This window comes from Schizophyllum commune (assembly GCF_000143185.2).
Source record: "Schizophyllum commune H4-8 unplaced genomic scaffold SCHCOscaffold_7, whole genome shotgun sequence".
NCBI classification, from domain to species: Eukaryota; Fungi; Basidiomycota; class Agaricomycetes; order Agaricales; family Schizophyllaceae; genus Schizophyllum; species Schizophyllum commune.
Window position 1 is genome coordinate 1,386,978 of NW_026089544.1, and position 11,724 is coordinate 1,398,701.

Genomic DNA, 11,724 nt, shown 5'->3' on the forward strand with positions numbered 1-11,724 from the left:
AGTCAAGACCTTCCCAAAACTTCAAGACCCGGTTTCGGCTGGTCTCCTCAGTCAGCACCACCCAGAAGCGCTCTAGATCGTGCATGTAGTCGCGGAGATCGCGATTGTCTTGGGTACAGGACTTGTACTGGGTACGACATTTGTCCTTGTAGTTTAGACTGAAACAGTGATCAAATAAATCTCTGAAAAAGTCGTCTAGATTCGCGCTTCGAGAAGCACTAAGCATGTAGTTCTGCTTGTAGAACCTTCTGGCCTTGCCAGTGAGCCAACGAGAGACAACGTCGGCCTGCCGAGTGGCTGCCACTCGACCATCAGTAACATACTGAAGAGAATCAATGACGAAGGTCCAGAAGGCCTCATCGTCCTCCCGGCCATCGTAGGACTCAGGAGGCTGCGGCTTAAGGCGGCTGGCCTTACCCGCGCTGTCAAACTGTCCGTCGTCATCCGAGTCTGAGCTCGGAAGGCCGACTACACGGCTTCTGATCATAGCCATGTACTTGTCCCAGTAGGACTCGCCCCCAGCTACATAGCTCGGACGAAGCTTGTCTTCGGGACTAGAAGCCTTCGAAGGACGTTCACGAGGCACCGCGGGGGGCACAGAGGCCTCCGCGGTCTCGCGCTTGATTGCGCTCAGGTCACGTGCCGGTTGAACTTCGTTCGGCACCGACCGCTCACGTGCGACGCTCGCAGCGCGCGAGCGTGCGGCGCCAGACCCATCCGTGAGGAGTTCGACGAGATTGTCGTATCTCTCACTGAGCTGGCTGACCTGTCTCGCCAGTTTGGCATTGAGGGCGGCATAGTCCGCGGCCTCAACAGTCTTGAGGTGGAGCGCATCGAATAGGTCAGCGATCTGCTTATTTTCAGTGGCGCGGGGTTCCAGATTTGCCAAGGACACCCTCGGCCCCTGATTGGGCACTTGAGCCCGCGATCCCCGAGCTCGATTTGCGGCATCCAGGATGTCCCGCTGAATCTCGGGATCGTGTTCGACCTCGTCGAAGTCGAGATTACCGAAATTGCGTAGATCCGGGCCTTTACCCTTATCCATCCGGTCCCTACTGTTTCCGGGGATAGAGCTCTCAGGTACGTTCACGCTTTCGGACTCGCGAGCCTCGTGCTCGCGGTTCTCATCATACTGAGGGTAAATTTTATTCGTAGTATTATCTACTTCCGTGGACTCTGGCGCGATAGCGCGACTGCCCACAGCACCCGGTGCACGCGACTGAGCACCAGCTTCAGGCACGAGGCCGTCGGCGGCATGCGCGTGGGTCGGGGACTGAGCAGCGGCATCGGCCGACCACTCGCCCTCTCCAGGGTCTGCTCCGTCGAGAGCAGACACCTGGCGGGATACCCCCACCGTCGTGGCGGAAGCACCCGACGACGGCACAACGTCGTGTTGCACCGTCGCATGCTCGATGACCTGGTCATCGGCGGTGGCAGGCGGCGCATCTTGAGCGCCCGCCGTGCCCGAGTCGGACTCGTTGTCCGAGAGTGCACTAGTGAAGGAGTCGTCAGTACCACGCCACGCGGTCTGAGACTCACCGGTGTCAACCGACGCTGCGCGAGGGCGGAAACGTCCGCTGGAATCGCGCAGAGGTTGAGCTTTTGGCGCCATTGAGATTGTCGACAAGGAAGAAAGGGTAATTAAGCCGCGAAGGGTGCCGGGTTGATCAAGTCCGTTGCCTTAGCGGGGGGAATAGGGGTAGGTAGTGAAAACTTTGCTGGTTGCTGGTTGTCGAAGTCGAAGTCGATGTTTCTATCGAGGACGTCGAGCGAGAGAGTAAAAATATGAGGCGAGTACGGTGACGCGGAGAGCGGGCCGGGCTCGGCTCACGGAGATGATGAAGAAGATTCCCACGAGGTTACTCTGTAACGAAGTCTCGATTGAAAACCTTGCCCTCCTCCCTTGGAGGAGGGCCCTTTTATACCTACAGCTGTAAGTAGTCATAACTAGTCACGGAGTATATATACGAGTCATTAGAAACCAGGAGAACCTCAAGGAACTCCAAAGGAAAATACCCCCGCGAGAGGTGAAGGTAGAGCACGTGGCGTCGGCTAAGGCCGAGGCGTCACACCATGTTCCACGCGAGACATCCGCTTGCGCTATTTCAACTTCGGAAAGCCCATGCACCACAGGATACGGTTCAGCGAGTCCCGCGCAAGAAAGGGCTGCAGAACCTACGTAGCCTTCGCTACATACAGATGCAACCCGTCATAATTGGTGAAGGTGCACGTGCCCTCAAGCAGCGCTTCCTCCGCCCTGCATGAAGCTTTGATCTGCAAAATCAGAGATTTCCCGAGTAGGGGAGGGGGAAGGAGGAGGAGACGGTGAACTCAGGATTGCCACGGAACCAAACTGAGTTCCGTGGTAATCCTGTGAATTCCAACACTCGATTGCTTTTGATCGGCATGCACGTGGCATTCGGGTGACCTCGGGATTTGCCGCTGCAGCGCTGACAATTTCTTCCTGGCACTGCTAGAGCAACTCAAGTCCGTGAGTAAAGCTCATTATCTGATGCCATTGAAGATCACACATAGGTAGAAAGAATGGGCACCGACGCAGAGCTCACCGGGGATGGCGGATTCGAACTGTGAGCCCCGCAGAAGGCGGACCGGAAATTTGAAATGAAAAGGGCGCTTAGCTCAGAGATTGCTGCTTTGCGCGTCTGCACGTCTACGTCCACCTCATGTCTCGCGATGCAGAGGTATCTGTCAAGCAGGAGAATCACAACGACGATAATGTGGCCTCGGACGATCGGGAAGATGCAGTAGAGGATCTCGACTTCGAAGATGACGGCCACAATTGCAGCATCTGCCTGCAGGAGCTGGTGGACCGCACCGTCATCCCTACATGTTCACATGAGTTTTGCTTTGAGTGCCTTCTAATATGGACAGGTGCGTCCCCCTACAACTGCTAGGTGGATATTGTCTCAGGCCTGCCATCATCACAGAGCAATCCCGCAAATGCCCCCTCTGCAACCAAAACACGGGGGACCACCTCATTCACAACATTCGCTCCAATTATGACTACCAGAGACACTATCTTAATCCTCTGCGTACGTCTCCCAAGCCTGCTTTGGCAGTACGATCGACCGCTGCCGCGCCTATCAGACGCAGACGCGCAGAGCGCGAATGGGGTCGCAGAGCCGCCCGGCAAGCAGAGTCGGACAGACTCGACGAGTCTATACGGAAGCGGCGCTGGGTGTACCAGCATGGCTTGTATGCAAAAGTGAGTCTGGACTTCTACTTACGCTCGCAAAGCTGACCGTCCCCCACCAAGCATGTAGCATCTAATTCCTTCACCCGATACCGCCCATACCCTACCCCCGCCCAATTCGCCGGCTCTCACGACTTAATCGCCCGCACCACTGCATTTCTCCGCCGCGAGCTACAGGTCTGGGTGAACCTTGATGTCGAGGTCAGTAGAAGCAACTGCATTCATTCGCTCGGGGATTTACGCTGCTCTCAGTTTTTGACTACCTTCATTATCTCCATTATGAAGTCTATTGACATCCGCGCCGAGTCAGCGATTAAATTGCTCGCCGAGTTTCTGGACATGGATTCGCCGTATGTCGAAGGCAATAGGCATCCGAATGCCGAGCACTTCGCCCATGGTATACATTTTTACGACAATTACCGGCAGCATCTCGGTGTCTAACTCGCGTCCAGAAGTGTACTCCTTTGTCCGCTCGCCATACAAGGACCTCTTCGTTTATGACCGCGTTGTTCAGGTGGAACGATACCTCACTTCTCTTCCACGTTCTCTACTAACTCAATATGCGCATCTAGTACGACGCCGACATCGCATACACTCCCGAAGTGCGTCGCCGCCCTTCACATTACTCTCCTCGTTCGGTCTCTCCTATTGGGGAAGGCTCGCGGAGATCACCCAGATCACGTTCTCGCTCGCCACGCCCCCCGAAGCGACGCACGCGATCCCACTCACGGTCCCGGTACCGACCGACCGCTCGTCAACGAAGACGGACGTCCCAAAGGCGATATTACTCCCCCGAACTTTCTTGGTCCCCTTCTGGAAGATGCCGCGAAGTCTCGCCGGACGAAGAACATGACCGGCGATCTCGCGCAGCGTTCTCCCCTTCGCCCATGCGCGGTGTATCACCGTCTGGGGACGATGGGGACGCGTCTGAAGACAAATCGACAGCTCGGCGCAGCACGAGGGAGCACGACGTCGGCGCAAATACACACGAGCGTGGGAGGGAGGGGATTCTCAGCGAGAAGGCGCGTGGGAAGTTGCCTCTGCGGGGAGAGCGCCATCATCACACCCGAGGCCATGATGTCGGCATCAGCCCGAATCTTGGGAGCGCCCAAACGCCGGCAGTAGGCCGAAATACAGTCAGCGAGGAGAGGGAGGTCCCTGCGGTCGAGGAGAATGTTCTTGAGGCAGCGCCTCCTCGTGAAGGCGTGGCGGAAGGCACAAAGGCGAGCTCCACTCCCTTTGAGAGCATTTCTGAAGAGAAAGGCGAGCGGCGCAAGAAACCGCCGCGTCCATTCAGTCTCCGAGACTCAGTACACGCGCACATCCTGGGCTCGAGGCCCGCACGCACGGAGTTACAACGGACCCACCAGCCTTCCGTGTCGAGCAAACAGGGTGCGTTTATTGACTGCGCTCACCGCATTTCCATGCTTTATCTCTCCGCTCTACTCACCGTGCGCTTCTAGTGTTTACGCAGGGAGGCGCAGCTCCTTCAGAGCGGCCCCCTGCGCTCTTGGCCCGGCTTTCCGATCCTATTTCGACGAGCTTCGGGCCCGAGAAAATGGTGGCACGCTCCCACCGTCCCGCCCTTCTTGAGCGCTTGTCCGACCGCCTGACCGAAGGTTCAACGTCCTCGAACAAGAGTCCGGGTAAGCCAGATAGCGCAGAATCTCATACGCCCGAGGGCGAACACACCGCGCCGCCGTCGACCCCTTCTGAACAATTGCGCGCCCGGAGGTCGCCGGGTCATTTGCGTAAGCAGGACGGGCACGCTGCGAGGGCAGCCCCGCTTGTATCGCCTGCCCCCCTCGATGCTGAGCAAGAAGGTTCGCGCGTGTTGAACCTTGTATCTGGGGCAGCGGGTGACTGACATTCATCTTAGTCGATAAAGGTGCCACCGGCTCCCAAGCGAGCTCGGCGGCAGACGAGGGCCGCGCGCGTCTCCTGCGCCGCCTCATGAAGGAGAGAAATGCGGTCCATCGGGAGCCAGAGCCCGCAGCGGTGGATAACGCGCAATCTCTAGCCATGGAGGCAGAGCTGCGCTCCCGCGCGAAGGTACGAATGAGGTTGGCGGCGCTGAAGGGTGACGTATAGTAGGCCTCCGTAGTACCACAAATGCATACCGTGCCTTTGCTTCTTTTTCCCGCTTCCCCCTCGTCAACGGACATGCAGAAATGGGGCACGCTTTCCGGCGAAGCACAACGCGCGTAAAAGATCAATGCATTAGAGATTGGAGTTGTACGAGTACTAGTGGGATAAATTAGAGAAGATCAGGAGCGGTAGGTATATAAGATCTCGAGATTGGAGAGACGGGGTTCGCACCGCCGTGATGGGAGGGAGCAGCGCTCGAACTCCGCTCACTGCGGGATGCGAGATTAGAGAGAGGTAGCGGGATCTTTAGGTGATCGTAGGCTAGTGCGCGCGCGGGAGATTATCGTACTAGGTACTTAGAGAAGAGGGGGTAATCAAAACAACAACAGAAAGAGATACATGTGGGTCGCGCGGACGGTAGGGACAGCGACGAGAACAGATCTACACGAGGTAGTACACATTATAGGCCCTGGGCAGTGAATAGTCTGGTGTGGCGACGGGAATTACGGGTAGGAAATTAAAAGGACAGGATAGGTTGGCCAATGACAGGCTGTAATGGTAGGTGAGTAGAACGAAGAGAAAGAGAGAGAGATAATAGGAAAGGAAAAGAGACAGTGAGGGTTCGTCGTAGCCGGCGTACGGGAAATGACGGTGTGCATAGAACGATCGTGAGATGCGTAAGAGAAATTATTGTTCGTGAGTGTTCAGAGAGGGCCATGGCCATCATCAGGGGTGGACGACCGATACGGCAGGAAGAGTCCACGCACGGGGTCGTAGCGACCAGGGTTCGTCGGAGGCGAGCGCGGGCGGGGCGTCGCGGTGCTCGAGCCTACCGTAGACCGTCGCGACGTAAGTGCACCGCCTGGCGGAGGACGCGCGGGGGTAGGCATGAGGAAGTCAGCGCGCGTGGGCGAGCGGAACGCGCTGTTGTCCCACTGCGGCTGTGGCTGCAGCGCGAACGGCGGAGGCAGCTCGATGGGGGAGCCGCCTGAGCCCGGAGGGGCGTGGTACGTGAAGACAGGTTCCGACGGAGGCGGAGCGTATGGGCTGAGCGGCGCGAGGATAGGGCCGGTAGGCGAGCTACTAGACGGCGCGCCGGGGCGTGAAGACGGCATGGTCAATGGGGGCAGCGGGGGGAGCGTGCGTGCAGCATAGTCGCTGGGAGGCGACGGAAGGCGTGTGCGCTGGGAGAGGCGCGACATCTCGGGGCTGGGGGTGCGGTGAAAGCCCGTGTCGGGGTATGGCGCATGGCGGCGCGAGCGACGGGACCCGACAGACCAGGCAGACGTCGTAGGAGACACAGGGGACCACTGCTCGGCGCCGCGCACGGGCGAGGGATAGCCGCGAGCGTCGATCGTGGGTATACGGCCAGGCATCCCTGGTCCGGAAAGACGCTGCACGGGGGACTCGAGTGGCGACGAAGAGCTAGGGCCCGCCTGAGCTTCACCGGGGTAAGGCGCGTAGCGCGGCCTCTCGCGTAGTGGGTCAAAGCCTTGCACGCCGCCGGATGCATAAGGTTCGCGCTGGTACTGGTGCGCGTACGGTTCGTGCAATTGGCTGAAAGGCTCGAAGCCGGGAGGCTGGTCGCGCGACCCAGAGCCCGATGCGCCCGCCGCTGCCTGCTGCTCTTGCTGTTGTTGCTGCTTTTTTGGACGCCGTGCCTTCTGTCGCTGGTTCTGGAGAACAAAGGGCAATGTGAGCAATGGGTATGGGATGTGAGAGCATGAGCACTTACTTGGAACCAAATCTTGGAGGAGGGGTCGAGATCAGCAAACGCGCTCGCATACGCGATCAGGACATGCTCACCTGTACCTTGCGGGCGCTCAACCCGATCGACCTTCCCACCTCTTCGCGCATTGCCGTCGTCGGGAACCGCGACTGCGAGCGGATCATTAGCGCTCGGTGCCGCAGCAGCAATGGCACGGGGGACGTACCTGCGCGAGCAATGCGTGCAGCACCGCAGACTGATGTGGCGTGGTGAGCGTCCTGGTGCGCTTCTTCTTGGGCTGCACAGGGACATCGGGGGAGGACTGGGATGCGCCGGACGGCTGGCTGCGCTCTGGGTCGAGCTCCGTGTCTGCCATCTCGGCTTGCGAGTCGGACGAGTCCTGTCCCCCTTCGGACGCATTCCCCCGGGGCTGGCGTGACATAGCGCCACCGGACGAGCCGCTGGGCGAGGAGGGGCGGTGGGACGTGGTAGGGGCGTTCGTTGGGGCAGCGGGGCTGCTGGAGTGCGCGGCTGGTGCGGCGGAGGGGGAGGGGGATGCGTGTTCTGTGGGTGCACTACGTTGTGCAGCGGACGGCGTTTGTTCTCGGGCTGTATTCTGTCGTGAAGGAGGGCGCGCGGTAGGCGAAAGATTGGTGGGCGTGGGCCTTTGGGAACGAGACTTAGACATCCAGATATTAAGTATTAAACCAGGAAAGCAGAGTAGGATCGTCGCCACATCGGATGGCGGGCAGGTGACGGGGAGGGAAGAAGGGAACGGAGGAGATGAGTGAAGAGCCGGAACACTTAAAGTAATCAAATGCGGACGCGACGCCAACGATTTGTCGTTATGACGCTACGGACCAACAAGTGAATGAGGGGTCGCGAGTGATCTGGTTGCCAAAGGGAATCGTCGACGGTGTCCGCACGACGACGGTTAGGGACATCACACGCCCAGCATTCCGGCACTGCTCTTCCACGCCTCTCGTCGAATTCCTCACGTTCTGCTGGGACACCGCTGGAATTCTGAGGGCCGATGCACGACCCATTGATAGCGAATTGCCGAGATTTCGTCCAGCGAGAGGAGAAAGTTCACGGTTTAACGGTAACCATTCAATTGCCCCGTTTGGTGTGATGATGTGATCGCCATTGCATCTGAAATATCAACCTGAAGGCACATGTGACGCCCTTCGGTATTCTCCGACTTCAACATGTGAGCGCGGCGGGGGAACGCCACCGACGGTGCCCCCGACTTGGTGGGAGCGCCCGACATGACGTCCACGGCACGGCTGTGTACCTCCACCTGCTCTCGCTCCCCCAGGGACTAGGAAGGCGCATCGCCCACTCCGATGTTCCTCTCGTTGCAGTCAACGCACCTCCTTCGCGCGCAACGCAGCGCCGCCCGTGCACTTCGGTGAATTCATTTGTTTGACACGACGGCGACGGGGTACGACCGGGAGCCCAGACTGCAGGGATGATTACGAGCAATGCAGCGCGAGCGCCGACGAGGGAATCCAGTACAATGGCTTCATTGAGCGGGCGCTTCTGGTCGTTGCATGCGCTATGGGCACTAGGCAACAAGCGAAGGGGGGAGCACAAGGTCAATGAAGAATAATAGAGAGCAGATGGACGCAATAGAGGCTCATCAAGAGCCGCATACCGACGTACCTCGATCGACAATGCGGTTCCAATGCAAGCAATGATGATCCTGGGATCGGTCGAAGTGGAATCGATTGCGGAAGGGCGCGATGGTATATCAGGACAAGCGTTGCCAGAGACGGCTGCGCAGGCGGTGCTCCCCGATATAGCGGACTGCAAAGAAAGGTCCAAGAGAAGATCCTCATCCAGTGGACGCGTAAGGAGTATGTAAATGGAGGCTATGCACCGTCGGGGCGGCGGCCGGAAGGGGGAGAGGGTGCGTGAGCAACAATGCAGCTCGGCAGCAACCCAGAAAAGATGGTTGGTATGGTAAAGTCCGTTTACACACGCGCTAGAGAAAAATTGCCAGGCAACGAGGAAGGACGTGATAATTATCTTTCTCGAGCGGAGAATTGACCGAGACACGGGTCCTCGCGATGGCGTGCGCCGACGGGGGTCGAGGACAGCGGGCAAAGGCGTGACTGGTTGGATGTGACGGCGGCTTGTTGGAAAAGAACAAAGGGCGGTCTCGGCCACGTGGTCGAGGGCTCGCGTGCCTTACCGCCGAGGGACCGCATCAAGCCGCAATCACACTCTTTCTCACCGCCCATCACGTCCAGGCAGGGTCCAGCGCTGTAAACGAACTTGGTGGCGCGTACGCGAGTCGTACGTGTACGTCTCGAAAAATATGGTGAAAAATCCAGATAGCTAAAGGCCTGCAGCAGATAGCCAGACTTGGCTACTTCTCCGCGATCAAGACGTCCATGACCTAGGACAGCAACAGACTTGTTTTCCGCCCTACACAACACGCTCATTCTATCATCTTCACGCTCCTTGACTCCGATTTTCCGAATTACGCTATCTTCACGAACAATACACGCTCTGTTACAATGGATACCACTCGCCCTGCGCAGCCACGATCTCCTCGTCCGGAAGGAAGCTCGCCGACTCCTGTCTCTCGTCACAACATCAACTACCGTCAAGTCGACCCTCTGCTCGGCGGCGCTCAAACGACCAGCACCTACGACTACTGGTGGCCTTATCCTCCTGGCGGCGTCTACGCTACGACCACCACGCCTCCCGTCGCTCCTCTAATCCCGACCACTACGAACCTCCTTGCCGCCCCTCAGACGAACATAATCTCCGACGCCAACTCTGTCTTCGACCTCACCCTCGATGGCGACTCAACTACTACCTCAGATTCCTCGCTCTCCACAAGCTCGCCCTCCGACGCTACGACTCCCACCTCAATCGGCCCCTCCGTCATCTCGCTCACTGCACTCCCGCCCGACACCACCACCTCCGCACCCAACTCTTCTCCCAAAAAGCTCGACCGCACGCCCTCAACCACCGTCGTCAAATACGTCGTCCCCGCCTGCGTCGTCGCGGGCGTCATCCTCGGCTCGCTCTTCGCCTGGTTCGTCTATGGCTGCCTCCGCGCGCGGCGCATGCGGCTCAGTGGTGGGCATGGCGAGAAACGGCGCCGCCCGCGGGAGCGGCTGGAGGCCGGGACGGAGTACCGGTATATGCCAACGGAAGAAGGAGACGAGGAGAAGGCGCTACCGGACGCGCCGGGGGACGATAGCGTGTGGGACGATAAGGACTATACGCTGGATCTGGAGGATGAGCATGATCTGCCTGGGGAGTCTGGTGATCGCGCTCAGCGGTCTGATTCTCGCTACTCCTCTCGCTCTCGCGGCGCTCAGGGATCTGGCGGTCAAGGCTACGCTCTCAGCGATTCTCCTCCCTCTGGCTCCTTCCGCTGGCCCTCGGCTCCCTTCGCAAATGCGTTCACCAAGACGAACAAAAAGTCCATCTCGCGCGCGAACTCTGTAGCTGATACCGACGTCATGTCTCTGCTGTCGCACGGCGAGGACTTCGATACTCCCAGCAAGAACGATCGTCTAGCTGCGAACGTCCTACACAGCGAGCCCAAACGCCGCGCCGGTCACGCGCGCGAGCAGTCCGACCTTCGGCTGGAAGATCTAGGTATCGACTTGGGACGCCCGGCGAAGTATCGCGCGAAGAGGCCGATGAACAACCGCTTGGACACCGTTGCCAGTTCGTACACGGTGGCTCTGAAGACGGACGACGGGCCCGACGACGGCCTCAACCGCGCCAATACCAGACTGACCCGCGCCGATACCCGCCTCAGTCGTGCTACGACCGTGAAGAGCGCCTACTCGGACGTCTCGCGCGCGAACACCGTCAAGTCCACAGGCGGCTTTCGCATCGTGGTCGAGTCACCCCCTTCGGTGGCGGGCTTCTTTGAGCAGGCGACGCCGGCGACGATGTTCACGGCCACGCCTGCGTCGATCTACAGCGCTCTCCCGACGCCCACGAAGATTATGAGCAGTCTGTTCGGTTCGCAGGAGGGAGAGGAGGGCGACCGGTATACGCCTGTCCCGCAAAGGTCGCGGAGCCGGAGTGCGAGTCCGGTGAAGCCGGGGAGGGCGGAGAGTCCCACTAAGCCGCGGGGTGCGAGGAGCGTGCGGGGAAGTGCTAGTGGCAGTGGCAGTGGGAGCGGGAGTGGGAATGGGAATCGAGATGGAGGGAAGGCCGTCCGACCCTCGGCCATCGCTCGTCCATCCCAGTCAGCCATCGCTCGCCCGTCTCACTCCGCGATGGACGTCCTTCCGCAGAGTCCGCCGCTGGTGGGCAGTCCGTTCCTCTGCTTTGATGCGCCGCCGAGGCCTGCTGGGTTTGACGCGTCCGAGCGGCCAGCCCCTGGTGGAGGCTTTGGATGGCCAGGTGCGCCACAGACCGGTGGGATGAGGAGCTCCGAAGTAGGTGTGCTGTCGCCGAAGCCTGCGAGAGGAAGAGGAGGGAAGCTGGTGCCGAAGGGTGGAAGGGGCCGCTAAGGAGGTCCGTAATGCCAGTGACTTTGTGGCCCGGACGTATGCGCTACTTCTCCGTGGCTATTTCTTTCTGGGGTTTATGCGAGGAAATGACCCTCGGGCTCTGTATCTGAGAATATACGTGGGCCAGACCTTTCACTTATACATACCACGTAAGGGAGTGGAACGCTGATGGACGCTGAAGACTGAAGTTCAACATTGACCGGCATATGCCGAGGATA

The 11,724-nt window shown here is 59.2% G+C and overlaps 4 protein-coding genes across 4 annotated transcripts; 2 read left to right on the forward strand and 2 right to left on the reverse strand.

Moving 5' to 3' along the window:
* Positions 1 to 2,675: 2,675 nt before the first annotated feature.
* SCHCODRAFT_02629162 (uncharacterized protein) lies at positions 2,676 to 5,346 on the forward strand. The gene is made up of 8 exons (XM_050345513.1): positions 2,676 to 2,892; positions 2,949 to 3,226; positions 3,278 to 3,415; positions 3,467 to 3,611; positions 3,667 to 3,728; positions 3,787 to 4,606; positions 4,678 to 5,037; positions 5,094 to 5,346. The coding sequence occupies exons 1-8, from the start codon at positions 2,685 to 2,687 to the stop codon at positions 5,303 to 5,305; spliced, it is 2,223 nt and encodes a 740-aa protein (XP_050199656.1). The 5' UTR covers positions 2,676 to 2,684; the 3' UTR covers positions 5,306 to 5,346.
* A 660-nt stretch (positions 5,347 to 6,006) lies between these two features.
* SCHCODRAFT_02702236 (uncharacterized protein) lies at positions 6,007 to 7,452 on the reverse strand (the record flags this gene model as incomplete). The annotated part of the gene is made up of 4 exons (XM_003030892.1): positions 6,007 to 6,978; positions 7,038 to 7,049; positions 7,109 to 7,180; positions 7,237 to 7,452. 4 exons carry the CDS (start codon positions 7,450 to 7,452, stop codon positions 6,007 to 6,009), a joined length of 1,272 nt encoding a protein of 423 aa, XP_003030938.1.
* A 992-nt stretch (positions 7,453 to 8,444) lies between these two features.
* Positions 8,445 to 8,944, reverse strand: SCHCODRAFT_02320452 (uncharacterized protein). Its single transcript, XM_050342366.1, has one exon. It carries the CDS (start codon positions 8,849 to 8,851, stop codon positions 8,609 to 8,611), a length of 243 nt encoding a protein of 80 aa, XP_050199657.1. The 5' UTR covers positions 8,852 to 8,944; the 3' UTR covers positions 8,445 to 8,608.
* A 249-nt stretch (positions 8,945 to 9,193) lies between these two features.
* SCHCODRAFT_02320448 (uncharacterized protein) lies at positions 9,194 to 11,609 on the forward strand. The gene is made up of 2 exons (XM_050342365.1): positions 9,194 to 9,317; positions 9,368 to 11,609. The coding sequence occupies exon 2, from the start codon at positions 9,536 to 9,538 to the stop codon at positions 11,504 to 11,506; it is 1,971 nt and encodes a 656-aa protein (XP_050199658.1). The 5' UTR covers positions 9,194 to 9,317; positions 9,368 to 9,535; the 3' UTR covers positions 11,507 to 11,609.
* The last annotated feature ends 115 nt before the right edge of the window (positions 11,610 to 11,724 follow it).

Bases quoted from the DNA above. Each gene is read 5' to 3' on its own strand.
- SCHCODRAFT_02629162 (XM_050345513.1), top strand. From the start codon at position 2,685: ATGTCTCGCGATGCAGAGGTATCTGTCAAGCAGGAGAATCACAACGAC. The intron at 4,607-4,677 runs GTGCGTTTATTG...GTGCGCTTCTAG, and splicing joins TTCCGTGTCGAGCAAACAGG to TGTTTACGCAGGGAGGCGCA. The intron at 5,038-5,093 runs GTTCGCGCGTGT...CATTCATCTTAG, and splicing joins CCTCGATGCTGAGCAAGAAG to TCGATAAAGGTGCCACCGGC.
- SCHCODRAFT_02320448 (XM_050342365.1), top strand. From the start codon at position 9,536: ATGGATACCACTCGCCCTGCGCAGCCACGATCTCCTCGTCCGGAAGGA.
- SCHCODRAFT_02320452 (XM_050342366.1), bottom strand. From the start codon at position 8,851: ATGAGGATCTTCTCTTGGACCTTTCTTTGCAGTCCGCTATATCGGGGA.